The sequence below is a fragment of the Xyrauchen texanus genome, chromosome 29 (genome assembly GCF_025860055.1).
Source record: "Xyrauchen texanus isolate HMW12.3.18 chromosome 29, RBS_HiC_50CHRs, whole genome shotgun sequence".
Lineage (NCBI taxonomy): Eukaryota > Metazoa > Chordata > Actinopteri > Cypriniformes > Catostomidae > Xyrauchen > Xyrauchen texanus.
In genome coordinates, this window is record NC_068304.1 from 18,930,965 (window position 1) to 18,947,555 (window position 16,591).

Here is a 16,591-nt window from a genome sequence, read left to right on the forward strand (position 1 = left end):
ATATGAAGTATCCCATGTCTTATGGTTGGAGTTGGCATCAGTTCATCCTCTGAAGTCCATCATAATAGACTGACGTGATGGGAGAATTACTTTACAGCCAAGAAGGTAGTTAATATCACTTAGATCTTAGCAATTATAGTATATTAGACAATAATAGAGAAGAAGTCTACACAAAAACTGAAGACGTAAATATGTGACTAGCTTTACCTAAGTGAGCTCATTTGATTAGGCTGTTTTCAGATCCAGTGGCCTGTACCATGAAGAATGTTTCGGTGGCTAGCCAGGTAAGTTTTTGTTTAGTTTGCCTCAAACACCATGTTTTAGGTAGCATGAAAGTTGGTCGGCTTTTAGCCGTGTTCATCAACAGTAACTTACACTAAACGGCTAATCTGCTCCTTAGAATGCAGATCGCCTAAACGATGCTGAACCAATCAGCTGTGAGTCAAATTACATCTCTGACGCAATCAAGTCACGCCCCCGTGTCTTAAAGTGTACTTTAAATATAAATTCTGAGAAATCCACAAAATCGGCTCTTCAATCATGATATTAATTATTGGAGAATCTAAATGTAGATATTCAGCAGAGAGTGTTGTATTTCATTTAAAATGTAATTGCTTTTCATGTACAGTCTTTAGTCATCGAAAACAATTTCTTTGAAAACATAAATATAATATATTAGCAATGTTGGTTAAGTTACTCTAAAAAAACAACTGCTAATTATATATTCTACAGTGTAATTAAATTAGGCTACTAATTGTCTGAAAAACACCTTTATTACTAATTATATTCTAAAACCCCGATCAACCTCGATCAGATGAAAAATACAAATATAGACATGAAACATTTATTTAAATTCTTTCAAATATATCATATAAAATCAAATAAATTATTAACGAACTGGCCAAAGAATTTAAGGGAGCTGCATTCATTTAGAAAACATTTTAACATTAGATGTTACATTTATATTTTAAATAAACTATTGTTTTATATATTGTTCTGGTCTGGTAATTGTGTTCAATACAGTATTGAACACAATTACATCAGAAGTAACTAATTAAATTACTGAAACATTAAGAGTAATCCTTTATAATTTTTTCAATGAAAAAGTAATAAAAAAGAAACCGTAAAATAACTTAGTAATACATTACACGCAATACTGCATAGGCTATCTGTAAAACAGCCAGTCAATGGATTAATATGATACCTGCAAAAAAATATTGTTTTTAAAGTATTAAAAACTCAAGATTGCTATAGAAAGGGGTGAATGCCACCCAACCCCTTCTTTCTTTCATGGGCTAGAGATTAACATACAGTATAATCTAATCTAATTTTTATCTTCCAAGCATATTCCCTCCAAACACTGGATTGCGTAGTAATGTATATGATATTTCTTACCAGTCTTGCTGATTAATTGTTATTTTTAATTCATCCTCCACCTACATAATTTTATACAGAGTGTGCTGCATATCTCTTTCAAGTGCACTCTTTAAAATTCCTAAATATTTTATTGGATTAGTTGTTTTGTATGTATCAATTATATAATTTATTAATGGATGCATTTCCTTTTTTTATTTCACTTTATCTTATGTTAATAAATATCTTCTTACCTGTAAATAATTACAAAATTGTGATTTTGGAAGCTCATACTTTTTTGCTAGGTTCGGAAAGGTATCATTCCTTTATCAGTGAACATTTGGTGATTTTTCAGACATCCATCTGCCCAAAACTTTAATGTATTATCTAATCTATTTGGCTTGAAATCAGGATCTTTAGCAATTTCTTGTAAGTGAACTATATCTTTCTTCATTTTAATATTTTTCTTTTTTTTCTAACCAACTTCTAAAAGTATTACTTCAAATATTATCTATATATCATTATCTATAATAATATATTGTCATTCCTCACCGGAGCTTACGCTACACCTACATCATAGACCGGAACACGACTCTCTTGTGATGGACGGCCATTGCCGGAAGCCAGTGATTATAGTTTATAAAGTTAGATATATGTCTATTTTTCTTACAAAAATTAATCACTTCGCTACAGAAGGCCTTTATTAACCCCCTGGAGCCGTATGGATTACTTTTTTGATGGATGGATGTGCTTTTTTGAGCTTCAAAATCTAAGGTACCATTCACTCCCATTATAAAGCTTGAAAGAGCCAGGATATTTTTTTAATATAACTCTGATTGTGTTTTGCTGAAAGAAGAAAGTCATTACCTAAAGGATGGCTTGAGGATGAGTAAATTATGGGATAATGTTCATTTTTGGGTTAAATTAACCCTTTATAAGCAGACCTATTTGCATTGTACTAAAACCTGGGGTTGAGGCAAACTAAAACTTAACCTTGCTAACCACCAAAACAGTCTTCATGGTACAGGCCACAGGATTGAGCGCCCTGTGTCGTGACGTCATGCCTCACTGATCTCGTCGTTTGTCTGCCTATCCAGTAGAGGGCGCTCCAGCCACTTGTGGTCTTTATTCGTAAGGAAAAAGTCCCTTAGAACGGGATTGTAGCAGGTTCTCAAACAGAAATCGTGAGCGAGAACGTGTATTTACCAATATTACCCTCAACTTTACCATGCATGAAATTACAAAATAATGATGATATAATAGTAAGTCATTATATCTAAAAATTTAATCTATTATTAAAGCATCAGTAAATAACTGAAGATCTTCGTAGGTAAGATGGGGTCCACAAAGCTCCCATTTTTATTTCTTTCCTCATAACAATAGCTTAACAAGTATTGCATACTTAATATATTTTTAACCCTGGCCTCTAAATATATATCGGGTTGCTTTAAAAATTAAAGGCAAATCGCCTTTAGTTATACGGGATTTTGGTTGGCCACCAAACTCAACTGGCTGTTGTGTTGTGCACGGTAATGTTGATTTTAATATGACTTTGGTATGTTTATTATTATTTTGCATAACCTTCTGTTTATTTTGAAGAAATCAAATGTCGTCGTGGGTAAAGAAGGCTGGGGTCCGACGACCACCGCCAAAAAGTGCAGGAGGGTAAATATTACCTATAAATGTATTTATTCAGACATCGTGGTTGTGTCTCAACCTAGACAGTTTTGTTTGGGCATCATAGACGTGCTTTGGACATTATACATTGGCAGCTCGCTAGATTTTGAGACACATCTCGTAACCTGTTTCATTTTGACCATATGCGATCCAGCTGAGGTTTATTACATTTGTGTTGATTTTTGTTACTCCTTGCAGTGGGCCAAAACCTCTCAGGTCTTTCAGAAGACCCCCATATCCTATGAAAGAGGAGAGGAAAGAGGATCACCAGGGATTTGAGAGGTACCTGAGACAGAATAAATAAATAAATAAAAAATGGCTAGTCTACAAGGTCTTAAAGTGCTGAGATCTTCTCTGGCTTTAAATCTCTTACATGGGGCATTTGTTTTTTCAAAAGATGTGGCTTAGATTAGATCACTTTTTTAAAAACTTGGTACAGATTCTTCTTTAAAAGTGATAAATGATTGATCTAAAAATACGTGTAGGGGGATAGTTCACCCATAAATTAAAATTCTGCATATTTGAGTGATTTTTGGCAGACTATTCACTTTTCCTTTCACTTTCATTGCAATTTTAATTTTCCTTTCCCCCCAACATTTTTAGTTTTGAAAGCTTGGAAGAAGTGAGTGACTACTCTGGCGCACAAGAATATGAGCATTCACCACATCAGTCAAATGGTAATCTACTTTAATGGCTTTTTTTCTCTCTCTCTCTCTCGATAAACAACCTTTCTCACTGCTACTGTTGTGTCTTTTTGGCAGAAAAACATTGTGTTCCTTAAATCTATAAAACTGTCTTATTTCCTTTAAACATTCTTATAAATCTCAGTAAACATGTAGATGTGTCTCCACTCGCCACACATAGAAAAAGTCACATTTAAAAAATATCCTGAGATATGTTTTAAACTACCTACATCCCTAAATCAAATGTGAGCACTTATCAGAGTATCACTTTAATGTAAATGTGTTTTTTTTATCAGCGATTTCTTCTGAAGATTATGATCTATCAGATCAACGCTCTGCTGTTTACGAGTGGTTCTATCAACAGCTACATGGTGATGGTGCGAGACGGCCTACAGACTGTGTCGTCCTGTCTGTGAACAACCAGAATTTGTGAGTATGCAGCACAAGTAGCTGTAAAATTCTGCAACATTTATTATTTTTATAGCAGGTAACTTATGTTTTCTGTTTGTGTGATTTGGTTTTATCTTCAGACATTTCTGGATCATAGTACATTTACATGGTAAAAATCTGGAACATGCATATTTGCTTTAGACTAGTGGTGCACCGATCAGGAAATTTGAGGTCAATACCAATTTTTTTTTCTTAAAGTGCCCTTTGTCAAACTTTTGCAAGTTATATTGTGCAGTTATACATTTATGCCCCACACAGTAACATTATGTTAACACTTACAAAAAGGTTCCAGTTGTTAACATTATTTAACAACATTACTGCAGTTAACATGAACTAATTAACTTAATTTTAGTTACAACATATACAATAACATTTTTAAAATTAAAAGTTTTATTAGTTAACATTATTTAATGACTATGAACAATTGTATTTTATTAACTAACATTAACAAAGATGAATAAATGCTGTAAAAATATAGTGTTCATTGTTTGTTCATGATATAATGCATTAACTAATGTTAACGAATGGAACCTTTTTATAAAGTTACCAAAATGACATTTAATTTGATTGACACAGAGCGCTCATGTGAAGAGTAAAGCTTAAGGCATTCATGATGGCTCAAATAGTCTCTATCGCTCAACATAGCATCTGATTGTCATGACACTGGTTACATCACGTGTACTCAGATTTGTATTTGCATGTTTATTTGTTGTTTAATTAGTTTTTGTACCTGTTAACAGCCTCTATCCTCTTCCATGCTCACTGTGCAATGAGTCAGAATTACTACCGTAATGACTCTAGAAAATGGGCAACTTAAGAATTGCATATGTATGAATATTACACATAAAAAAGGCATATTCATTTGAATTACATCATGTCTGAAAGATTACATTCGGGAATGCTTAGAATTGCCAACAGTTCACCCTCTAAAGGCCACTCTGTCATGCATCATGGGCTGAAAAAGCACTCAAAAATCGGCCCTGATTGTAGGCACGATCGGCTGATCACCGGTCACGGATTTAATACAAATATTGGCCAATCGATGGTACCCCTTTTTTAGACATTTCGTTTTTCTGTGAAAAGTTGCGTGAATGCTCCCTGTTAAATGTTTGTTTGATTACGTTTAGTCAAGTTTTAGATGTGCATCAGATATCTTCCATGATCTTAACTGGCAAGTATAGTTCTGTTGTAATTGAATGATTCAAATAGGGATTTCAATATGCATTGACGAGTTTGAAGAGAACAAGAAATTCTCCAACGTTCTAAATGTTCACAATTTCACACCGATTAATATTTCCAAAGCTTAAAAATATTCCCTGGAATGTATTTCATGGAATCTGTGATTGATGTCATGGAATTCAGAATTTGTTACTTGCCTGTCCAAGATGGGCCACAGTTATAAATTATTTTGAAATACATTTTGTAAATAAAGACTAGAATTCTACAGGCTCCCACCTTCACTGAAACAACTGCATGAGATTGCTTAAAATTCACTCCACATCTCTATAAACATCAATAAATCCAATTCACTTATATTAATTTACACTTATGTCAAGCATACCAACACTAAAGATGATACATCCGTTGGTGACAATAAAAAAAAAAAACATTTGAAATGGATGAAAACAAATTCTCCTTAAAGGGATAGTTCACCCAAAAATGAAAATGCTGTCATCATTTACTCACCCGCATGCCATCCCAGATGTGTATGACTGACTGTCTTCTGCAGAACACAATATTTTTGGAAGAATATTTCAGCTCAGTAGGTCCATACAATGCAAGTGTATGGGTGCCAACTTTTTGAAGCTACAAAAAGCACATAAAGCCTTCAAACAGCAATACTGTTTGAACAGAAAAGCAGTTTATGCAGATGTCTGATCAAGGAGATCACGGTCAGAGGCATCTCATCAGTTCACTCAATTGCATTCAAACTGATTCAAACAGCTCTCTTTGCTCACAAGATGGTGCCACAGTTGATGTATCCAAACAAGCCGATTGAGGCATCTATGTTTGATATCTCTGCTCCTCTGTTGTAAACAACACTTCTGTATTTTTTTTTTGTATTTCATGTGTCAGTTTTCACATAAACTTGCCAAGGTGTTTGACATTGACACTTGTAAATGTTTAGTAAAAAATTTATAAATATTGATATTTCTTTCGCCTCAGAAGACATTAATTAATCCACTGGATTATGTTTAGCTGAAATGTTCTTCGAAAAATCTTTGTGTTCTGCAGAAGAACGAAAGTCATACACATCTGGGATGGCATGAGGGTGAGTAAACGATGAGTGAAATTTCAGTTTTGAGTGAACATCCTTTAAAGGTGTGTTAGTCGGTTTATAAAAAAACTAGTTCATTTGTAATTGGTGTCAAATTAAGATATATCTTAACCCCCCAAAAAATTTTGTGGCCCAAGATCTTTCCAAAATGAAAAATGTGTAAAGAAAATAAACCAAACAAAATTACAATTATCTTTACTACTAATTCCATAGTCTATCATTCAAAATGTAATGATAGACATTTTTAATTAACTTTTCTTATATATATATAAAAAATGTAACCACTCAACACTCAAAAGTGAAGAAAATAAAAGACATTGCATTATCAGAATTGTATAATATACATTTTCAGCTCTATCTCATTAGTTAAATCTCACTAAAGTGTAAAAGAATGTGTAGTTTAGGAATAGGGTTAATTCAGTTTTATTCACTGACACTACTGTGTCTTTAAGTCAACCTTCATTTTTATGTTATTCACCCTCCCACACAAACTTTCACACTTGTTCCAAAGGAATAGATGCATCCAGGAAGCTGTATCATTGACAAACCTTTATTTATTACCACAGTCCCTACAAAATAATGTAATTATTGATATTCAAAATGCTCAATCAAAGCCTAAAAAAAAATCTGTATTTACTAAAAAACAATGAATTGCAAAATATAAAAAGACAATTCAAAAAAATGTACACTGATACTACTTTTCTAATTCTAAAATGAAATTGATTTGTTTTGATATTTACAAATGCAATGAATTTGAGACTGAAAATTATTATTTTTGAATCCTAAAGCTTTATAATTAATAAATCTTGTTGGTAGATGGCTCTTTTTTTTTTTTTTATTTTTTTTTTATAATGTGCTGATAGAAATGAAATGTAGTATTCCCCAATGTTTTCAATTGAATACTCTATTTACTATGTTTTTGTAGTTTTTGCACACTTAGTTTTGGTTTTATAGTTTAGTTTAAAATTGTTTAAATCACTGTAAAATGTGTGGAATTATAATTGCAATTCTGCAAATTATAAAGTTATAGTAAATTTAAATGTAATTATCATTACATAATATTTACACACGTCATTTTACGCTTATTGCATCCTATGACAATTCTTTTTATTGCAATAAACAACTTTGATGTCAAGCAAAAGCATTTGTTCAGCAAAAAACCTAAAGAAACCCACATATAGTCTTTTTATATTGTTAAAATGCTCACCAGATTTTTGTTGGATTATTCATTACTGTGGCTAACTGTAACTGTACCCCTTTATTACTGCTGATATAAACCAGGCCACACCATGATCCCCCACATTTGCTCACAAGCCCTCAAGTATGGTGCTGAATAACCAGATCTCTTCTTTTTCTTTCAAAGGGATTACCCCAAATCGATAGGCCAGTGTTTGCAGGAACGTGGCCTCTCAGTGGAAATGCTTTACCTGCAGGCGGAATCAGGCCTGACCCGGGCCCTACAAGATGTCCGCTCCGACGGTTCCCCCTTATGTATTCTCGTCGAGCAGACTAATGTAACACTCTCCTCATGCACAGTAATCATATTTTCAGAGTTCCTCAAAAGTAAGTCCAGACCAGAGTTTATCTCCCAAAAAAAACTGTTTAAATCTACTTTATTTTGAAGTTAAATAATCTTAGTTAGATTAAAATCACCCTAGTGGTTGGCATTTTTACACTTTATTAGGGAAAGAACATTGTGAAAAGCAAAATATTAACTCTTAGCATAGTAAACTCTTATCACTATGCCTTCAAAAACATTCACCTCATACATTTCTTTTGTCTCGAGTTCTTGTTTTTATTCTTATGGGTAGATCTCATATTACAATATTTATAAAATATTATTTCTCGTATACATAAAAGTTCGACCCTATTTTTACCTCATTTATACCCCCAAAATAATTTTTTTGTAGCTTGCAATAAGTTTGTCTGCCTGTTTTAGTCTTAATTAGCATTTTCAGAAGCATGCATAATATTCATGAGTTATTCAAAGAATTCCAATACACGTTATTACACGTAAAAACCTATGACATTTTTAGACAGGAGTATCATTTGTTTGTACATACCAATCGACAAGATTCAAATGGAATGTTGCAGTATTTTACAAGTGAAGTGTGAGATACTACAAAAAGACTGCTGATTGAGGTTAATATTAGAAGTGCTTGTTCAATGTCCCCAATGTTCAATGATCAATGATCCCCAACACACAAAAAAAGAAACACCTTGAAGCAACAGACCTGTTCTAATTTCTATTTTTAAATCCTATATTATATGTAATGCCCACCGCTTTAAAACACACACTGGTAATATTAAAGCAGCATTTCAAAAGTTTTTATACCCTTTTCACCATGTTGATAAGTTCTATTACTGTAATTCTATTATCAATTATATGTTAACTTTAGCGGGGGGTGGCGGTGGAGGGATTCTTTCAAACATGTTAACTTGCTTGCTAAATTAGCTGCATATGCCAAGAATGTCCACGCATGTTTGGATAAAAAAAAAAAAAAAATGGAACTGCTACGATATCGATGAGCAAAAATACAAAAAATGTATCTCATGCACGTTGCCTTCCTCATGTTACACACAGTCAAATAGTTTGTCTTAAAACATTTTAAAATCAATCCTACATAAGCTCTCCAAAACTTGTCCCTTCATCCAACTTTGAATTTGTCTACAGAGGGGTATAATCTATTGAATGCATCCTCTTAACAACATTGTTAATTCTAATGCTGTAATTGGTTAAGCAGTGGTTGATGGAGCAGTGTGTTGCTGATGAGGTAGAACTCTGGTGCACACTGCTTAGACTGCAGCAGCTCACACTGAGCACCATATGTAACCCCCCTCCATCCGCTGGCTGACCCTTCTGTTGCTTCTCTGCAGTTCATCGAAACATGCCCAAAGAACAGGCTATGGAGTTTGTGATGGCGGAGTTTGGGCGCGTGAGTGGCTCACCCCGGGAGACTGACCCAACGGAGGCAGCGGCACGGGCGGCTGAGCTCACAGAGGACTACCTGGTGCGCACCAAGCTGGAGCGCCACACTGTTCCCTCTGCCACACGCCACCTGCTCTTTCTCCTGGCCGAAGGTTTGCACCTGTACCCAGAGGAGTTCAGCACACTGGCAGAGTACCTTCAAAACCGGCAGGACCATCTGCAAGGTCAAGATTCAAACCTGTACTCCAGTTTTAGTTTAGTTAGTTTCTTATTGTGTTGTCTCCATGAAAACTCTACATTCTTTATTTTAGTGGTAATGCTTATTTATAATGCTTCTCGTTCTATATGATAAACAAAATATTGTTTAAGTTAAGGATACATTGTGTGCTATATTGAAAGTTTATTCAAAAATATTTTTAAATGTACTTAAAATAGGTGCAAATATGATATGTGCTGCTACCATCCCTAGAGTCGCAAGTTCGAATACAGGGTGTGCTGAGTGACTCCAGACAGGTCTCCTAAGCAACCAAATTGGCCTGGTTGCTAGGGAAGGTAGTCACATGGAGTAATCTCCTCATCATCACTATAATGTGTTTCACTCTCGGTGGGGTGTGTGGTGAGTTGTACGTGGATGCAGCAGAGAATAGCGTGAAGTCTCCACACGCGCTATGTGTCCGTGGTAACGCGCTCAATGAGCCATGTGATAAGATGCGTGGATTGACGGTCTCAGATGCGGAGGCAACTAACTGCCAGCAAAGATAAAGAAACTCTTTCCCTAACTATGCGTGGAATTTGGCGCAACCCCCTTTTGGAATAACCCCACCCTCTTTTGGAGAATTTGCCCCCATTTGGAGGTCTCTTGCCTGCAGCTATTCCTACTTACAATTATTGGCCGATGCCGATCATTTCAAAATGCAATGCACTGCTGATAAATTGCCCGTCTATCACGAGATAAAACTCTTTAGAATAGGGATGCCGTGGCTAGTTGACACATAGGGGGATTTGATGAGGTTTTGAGGTAAAGATCCAAATACACAAATGGTTGTTTTCAATTGCAGGGATTTTGTTTGTTGGTTCAGAACATCTAATTTAATCTGTTTTAAGTTAAAATAATTTTGTTAATTTGGTCCTCCAAACTAAAATTCCAGCAACAATTTGTATACAATTTTTATAATAGCTCTTGGATGAATACACAATAAAACCATACCAGGTTGCATTAAAGCAAGTGTCAACTATATGATGCAGGTACATTTTTATTAAAAGGGTTTTTGTCTATGCTGAAATTGTCTTTCAGAAATGAATCTACTCTGAGATATTATGTAAAAAGTGTAACAACTAGTGCCACTCTCCCCTTTTCATTCTTTATTCACAACATTGTTCTTTTCTTCCTCAGCAACTTCCACTGAAGTGGACAGTGAGGTGACCCCTGTGATAAACAGTCTTCCTCCAGGTTTAGGAAAGCCCCCACCACTGCTACCTGCTGGCTTTGGACCACCACCAAGAGAGCGGACAAAACCAACCTCAGCCTCAGGAGATGTACCTCCTGGCCATCACATGGGATCACAAGGTTTGTTTGTGGGGCACAGAATAACAAAAATCAATAAATGCAAAATCTAAACTGTAGAAATGAAAGATTCCCTGGAACACACAATACACTCACCTAAAGGATTATTAGGAACACCTGTTCAATTTCTCATTAATGCAATTATCTAATTAACCAATCACATGGCAGTTGCTTCAATGCATTTAGGGGTGTGGTCCTGGACAAGACAATCTCCTGAACTCCAAACTGAATGTCAGAATGGGAAAGAAAGGTGATTTAAGCAATTTTGAGTGTGGCATGGTTGTTGGTGCCAGACGGGCCGGTCTGAGTATTTCACAATCTGCTCAGTTACTGGGGTTTACAAAGAATGGTGTAAAAAGGGAAAAACATCCAGTATGCGGCAGTCCTGTGGGCGAAAATGCCTTGTTGATGCTAGAGGTCAGAGGAGAATGGGCTGACTGATTCAAGCTGATAGAAGAGCAACTTTGCCTGACATAACCACTCGTTACAACCGAGGTATGCAGCAAAGCATTTGTGAAGCCACAACACGCACAACCTTGAGGCGGATGGGCTACAACAGCAGAAGACCCCACCGGGTACCACTCATCTCCACTACAAATAGGAAAAAGAGGCTACAATTTAAAGAGCTCACCAAAATTGGACAGTTGAAGACTGGAAAAATGTAGCCTGGTCTGATGAGTCTCGATTTCTGTTGAGACATTCAGATGGTAGAGTCAGAATTTGGCGTAAACAGAATGAGAACATGGAGCCATCATGCCTTGTTACCACTGTGCAGGCTGGTGGTGGTGGTGTAATGGTGTGGGGATGTTTTCTTGGCACACTTTAGGCCCCTTAGTGCCAATTGGGCATCGTTTAAATGCCACGGCCTACCTGAGCATTGTTTCTGACCATGTCCATCCCTTTATGGCCACCATGTACCCATCCTCTGATGGCTACTTCCAGCAGGATAATGCACCATGTCACAAAGCTCGAATCATTTCAAATTGGTTTCTTGAACATGACAATGAGTTCACTGTACTAAAATGGCCCCCACAGTCACCAGATCTCAACCCAATAGAGCATCTTTGGGATGTGGTGGAACGGGAGCTTCGTGCCCTGGATGTGCATCCCACAAATCTCCATCAACTGCAAGATCCTATCCTATCAATATGGGCCAACATTTCTAAAGAATGCTTCCAGCACCTTGTTGAATCAATGCCACATAGAATTAAGGCAGTTCTGAAGGCAAAAGGGGGTCAAACACAGTATTAGTATGGTGTTCCTAATAATCCTTTAGGTGAGTGTATAATTTACATTGATTGGGAAAAAAAAAAGATGCAACAAAAAGTGAATGGTAACTGAGACTGGCATTCTGCCTAACATCTCATTTTGTGTTCCATGGAAAAAAAAGGTTAGACATGTTTGGAACGTCTTAAGGGTTGATTAAAAATGATTGAATCCATTCAGTTGTTTAAGCTGACTTTAAAGCCGCTTAATATCTTTGGAAAATACAGTGTTCCCTGTGTTTCCAGGCTCATATCCCAAGACAAAACCACCACCTCTGCTTTCCTTGCACACTCTTAAGCCATCTTCTCACAGATCAACTGCCCCCCAAGGTCCTTCGCCCACACGTGCACCCGCAGTTTCTCATGGACCTTCATTTGTTTCCCAACCATCTAGAGGGCTATCTGCCCCTCATGCTCTTGACAAACCACAACCACTTCTAGGCCCAGCATCTCCACGCGGTTCAGCCCCGACTCGTAGCCCTCTTCTTGACCATGTACCTCGTGGTTTCCACTCCCCTCAAGGGCTGTTGCCGCATCCGGGGTCTCATTCAGTGCAAAGACCAATGCTCTGTACAACCCCACTGCAGAATGGCCCCCGTGGTCCAAGGGCACCACCGCCTTCACTTAAGAGCCTTCATATGGGAGCCCCAACAGGTCAGTTTTTTGCATTATGACTAATGGTATTTAGAGAAAAGAATTTGGTCTGGACATTTTTAATGCTCTTGTTAACTCTTGTTTGGCTAGGTTCAAGTCCACGTCCCCTGCGACGCTTGCTCCCTTGATTCTCTCAGGACATCTGATTGCAAATGTAGGATACATTTTGACTTAAACTGTCTTAAGTTTTGTAATCTTTTTTTTTTTTTGGCAATACTATCTGGTTCTCATGAGGTGTTTAAAATTTGTGGTGTTATCTTTGTCTTTTCTCCCTTGTGCAGCTGTAAATGAATTTTAGAATAAATGTCAAACATTTCAGTGGTATGCATTGATCTTACCAAATTGTGTTTTAGCAGAAGTGGCCTCAGTGCAATGGTTGAATACATTTCAATGAATTAAAGAAGTTAAGCCGAAAATGAGAATTTTCTCATGTTCTCAACCTCAGCCTAAATGACTTTCTTTCCTCCACAAAAGATGCTAAACCGAATGTTAGCTCCAGTCACTTTCATCGTACCAATTTATGTTCATACAATGAAAGTGAATAGTGACTGAGGCTAACATTCCACCTAACATGTCTTATTGTGTTCCACTAAAAAAAGAAAGTCACACAGCTTAAGAAGGTGAGTATTCTTTTCAGAATATCCACACCAGACACAATCAAACAAGGGGCAGTAGATTATCCTCACCCTAAAGAGACTTCAGAAAAGTTTTCACCCTACTAGCATTTTCTTTTACACCTGTTATTTTACAAATGTTAATACATACATTTCCATCAATAAGCTGAATAAAATGAATGGAATCGAATGTTATTCAAGAACATTAATTTATCCAGAAATCCATCAATACCTTAGTTCAGGGGTACTATGGCATTTTTCCACTGCACGTTACGGTTCGTCTCTGCTCACTTTATTTTTCTGGGTGGGATTATAGGCTGATCGTCATAGTTGCATCCCTCCATCCAGCTCTCGTTGGATTCTCTCCTCTGCTACTAACGAGTGGACCGTCTGCACCTCGCTTATTGACCACGGTGTGGTTTTGCGCTCAGCCATTTCTTTTTACAATTAGAAAGTCGCATGAACAAATGATACTGGTATTGCTGTTGCTAATTTTGAAACTGGTGGATTGATGTCCCGTGTCACAAATCCAGTGATGCTGGTAGTGGCGATTCTCTCTGAACAATCATTGATCTGCAGGGTTTTGACATCACATTTAGCATTGGCTCTGCTCGCTTGGAACCTCAACCGAGGTGGTACTAAAAAAAAGTACCAGGTACTGTCCACAGTGGAAAACCCCCAAAAAGCCACCAGAGTCAAGTTGTACCATGCAGTGGAAAAGCCCCACAAGTTCCAAGAGGTTTGGTCTCTACATTTCCTTCCCAGCAAAGGTCCTGATAATAATACGTAGTGTACATGATGTCAGTAGTCATATGGCTAGGAAATTATGTATCTTTTTATTATGTATCACCCGGTTATATACAGTGCATATGTAAAAAAAATTGTCTATAGTCCCACATGAATTTACAAAATGTATTTCAGGGTAAGTTTATTGCTGGCATGGTTTGGTAACTATGTTAAATATGTTTTTAAATGTATAGGTCTTGTTAATGTTCCTTTCATTAGGCTACTATGAAAATTACTCTAATTAATAAACTAATACTTACATAATAAACTGTTAAGCACTGTATAACGAATATGAGTGTAGTAATGTTCACGTTAACACGTTATCCTTAATTACCATATAGCCTACGTAATGTGTTTTTTTTTTTATTAATTTGTGTACTATAATGTGCTTTTCTGTGTATAGTGAAATTGTTTTCATAAGAAATATACATTTAAATTATTTGATATCATGAGAAAAAGGAACCACAAACTGCAGTAAATTATGTAATTACAGGGCACAGTTGTCCAGCATCCGCAAAGTGCATCAAAAGCTAGCACGGGTGCCATAACATGCAGCATTTTCACAAAGTGTAATTGCATAGGTTACATTTAAATATATACACTGGCAGCCAAAAGTTTGGAATAATGGACAGATTTTGCTGTTTCAGAAGGAAATTGTTACATGAATTCACCAAAGTGCCATTCAACTGATCACAACGTATAGTCCGCACATTACTGTAAAAAACAGCACCATCACAATTAAAAAAAAGAAAAAGTCATTTTTGATCAAATCTACACAGGTCCCATTTCCATCAGCCATCACTCTAACACCTTATCCTTGAGTAATCATGCTAAATTGCTAATTTAGTACTAGAAAATCACTTGCCATTATGTCAAACACAGTTGAAAGCTATTTAGTGTATTAAATGAAGCTTTGATTTGTTTTTTAATTGTCTTTATGTTTGTATTTGAGTTGCCACAGTATGCAATAGATTCATTGGCATGTCTTAAGGTTGATATTAAAAGAAACCGCTTTCTCTAGAAACTCATCAGTCAATCATTGCTTTGAGAAATGAAGGCTATATAATGCTTGAAATTGCCAAAAAACTGAAGATTTCACACAAAGGTGTACACTAAAGTCTTCAAAGACAAAGCTGGTTCTAACAAGGACAGAAAGAGATGTGGAAGGCCAGATGTACAACTAAACAAGAGGATAAGTACATCAGAGTCTCTAGTTTGAGAAATAGATGCCTCACATTTCCTCAGCTGACAGCTTCATTGAATTCTACCCGCTCAACACCAGTTTCATGTACAACAGTAAAGAGAAGACTCAGGTGTGCAGGCCTTATGGGAAGAACTGCAAAGAAAAAGCCACTTTAAAAAAATGTTAGAGTGGGCGAAGAAACAGACTTTGGACAACAGATAATTGGAAAAGAGTGTTATGGATCTTAACTCCTTTGAGCTTTTTTGGGATCAGCTAGACTGTAAGGTGTGTGAGAAGTGCCCGACAAGACAGCCACATCTATGGCAAGTGCTACAGGAAGTGTTGGGTGAAATGTCACCTGAGTATCTGGACAAATTGACAGAATGTCAAGGATCTGCAAAGCTGTCATTACTGCATGTGGAGGATTTTTTTGATGAAAACACTTTGAAGTAGTTTAAAAAGTTTGGAAATGTTATAATAGTAAAAGTAATTTTTCATCTTATTAATGTCCTGACTATACTTTGTGATCCGTTGAATGCCACTTTGGTGAATTTAAGTACCAATTTCCTTATGAAACAGCAAAATATGTCCATTATTCCAAACTTTTGGCTGCGCGTGTGTTTGTGTGTGTCTTTGCCAAGATTTAGCAGAAATCTAGACATTTTCTCAACCAGCTTCTTGAGGTATCACCCTGAGATGCTTTTTAAACAGTATTGAAGGAGTTCCCATGTATGTTGGGCACTTATTGGCTGCTTTTCTTAATTATTAGGTAATCCAGGATATTAGGAATCCAATATACACTCACCTAAAGGATTATTAGGAACACCATACTAATACTGTGTTTGACCCCCTTTCGCCTTCAGAACTGCCTTAATTCTACGTGGCATTAGTTCAACAATGTGCTGAAAGCATTCTTTAGAAATGTTGGCCCATATTGATAGGATAGCATCTTGCAGTTGATGGAGATTTGTGGGATGCACATCCAGGGCACGAAGCTCCCATTCCACCACATCCCAAAGATGCTCTATTGGGTTGAGATCTGGTGACTGTGGGGGCCATTTTAGTACAGTGAACTCATTGTCATGTTCAAGAAACCAATTTGAAATGATTCGAGCTTTGTGACATGGTGCATTATCCTGCTGGAAGTAGCCATCA

General features: G+C 36.6%; 1 protein-coding gene across 3 annotated transcripts; it reads left to right on the plus strand.

Moving 5' to 3' along the window:
* Positions 1-2,498: 2,498 nt before the first annotated feature.
* LOC127623386 (nuclear receptor coactivator 5-like) lies at positions 2,499-14,558 on the plus strand. 3 transcript variants are annotated; one of them, XM_052097832.1, is made up of 10 exons: positions 2,499-2,683; positions 2,953-3,018; positions 3,229-3,312; positions 3,634-3,707; positions 4,010-4,142; positions 7,805-8,004; positions 9,319-9,594; positions 10,764-10,937; positions 12,446-12,853; positions 12,944-14,558. In XM_052097832.1, the coding sequence occupies exons 2-10, from the start codon at positions 2,960-2,962 to the stop codon at positions 12,979-12,981; spliced, it is 1,446 nt and encodes a 481-aa protein (XP_051953792.1). In that variant the 5' UTR covers positions 2,499-2,683; positions 2,953-2,959; the 3' UTR covers positions 12,982-14,558. The 3 variants fall into 3 exon arrangements, with proteins under 3 accessions (XP_051953792.1, XP_051953793.1, XP_051953795.1); XM_052097833.1 differs by having other exon boundaries at positions 2,500-2,615; XM_052097835.1 differs by lacking the exons at positions 2,499-2,683; positions 2,953-3,018; positions 3,229-3,312; positions 3,634-3,707; positions 4,010-4,142 and adding an exon at positions 4,195-4,334.
* Positions 14,559-16,591: the final 2,033 nt, after the last annotated feature.

Coding starts and splice junctions, on each gene's coding strand:
- LOC127623386 (XM_052097832.1), top strand. CDS start 2,960: ATGTCGTCGTGGGTAAAGAAGGCTGGGGTCCGACGACCACCGCCAAAA. Junction 8,005..9,318: donor ATTTTCAGAGTTCCTCAAAA/GTAAGTCCAGAC, acceptor GCTTCTCTGCAG/TTCATCGAAACATGCCCAAA. Junction 10,938..12,445: donor CCATCACATGGGATCACAAG/GTTTGTTTGTGG, acceptor CTGTGTTTCCAG/GCTCATATCCCAAGACAAAA.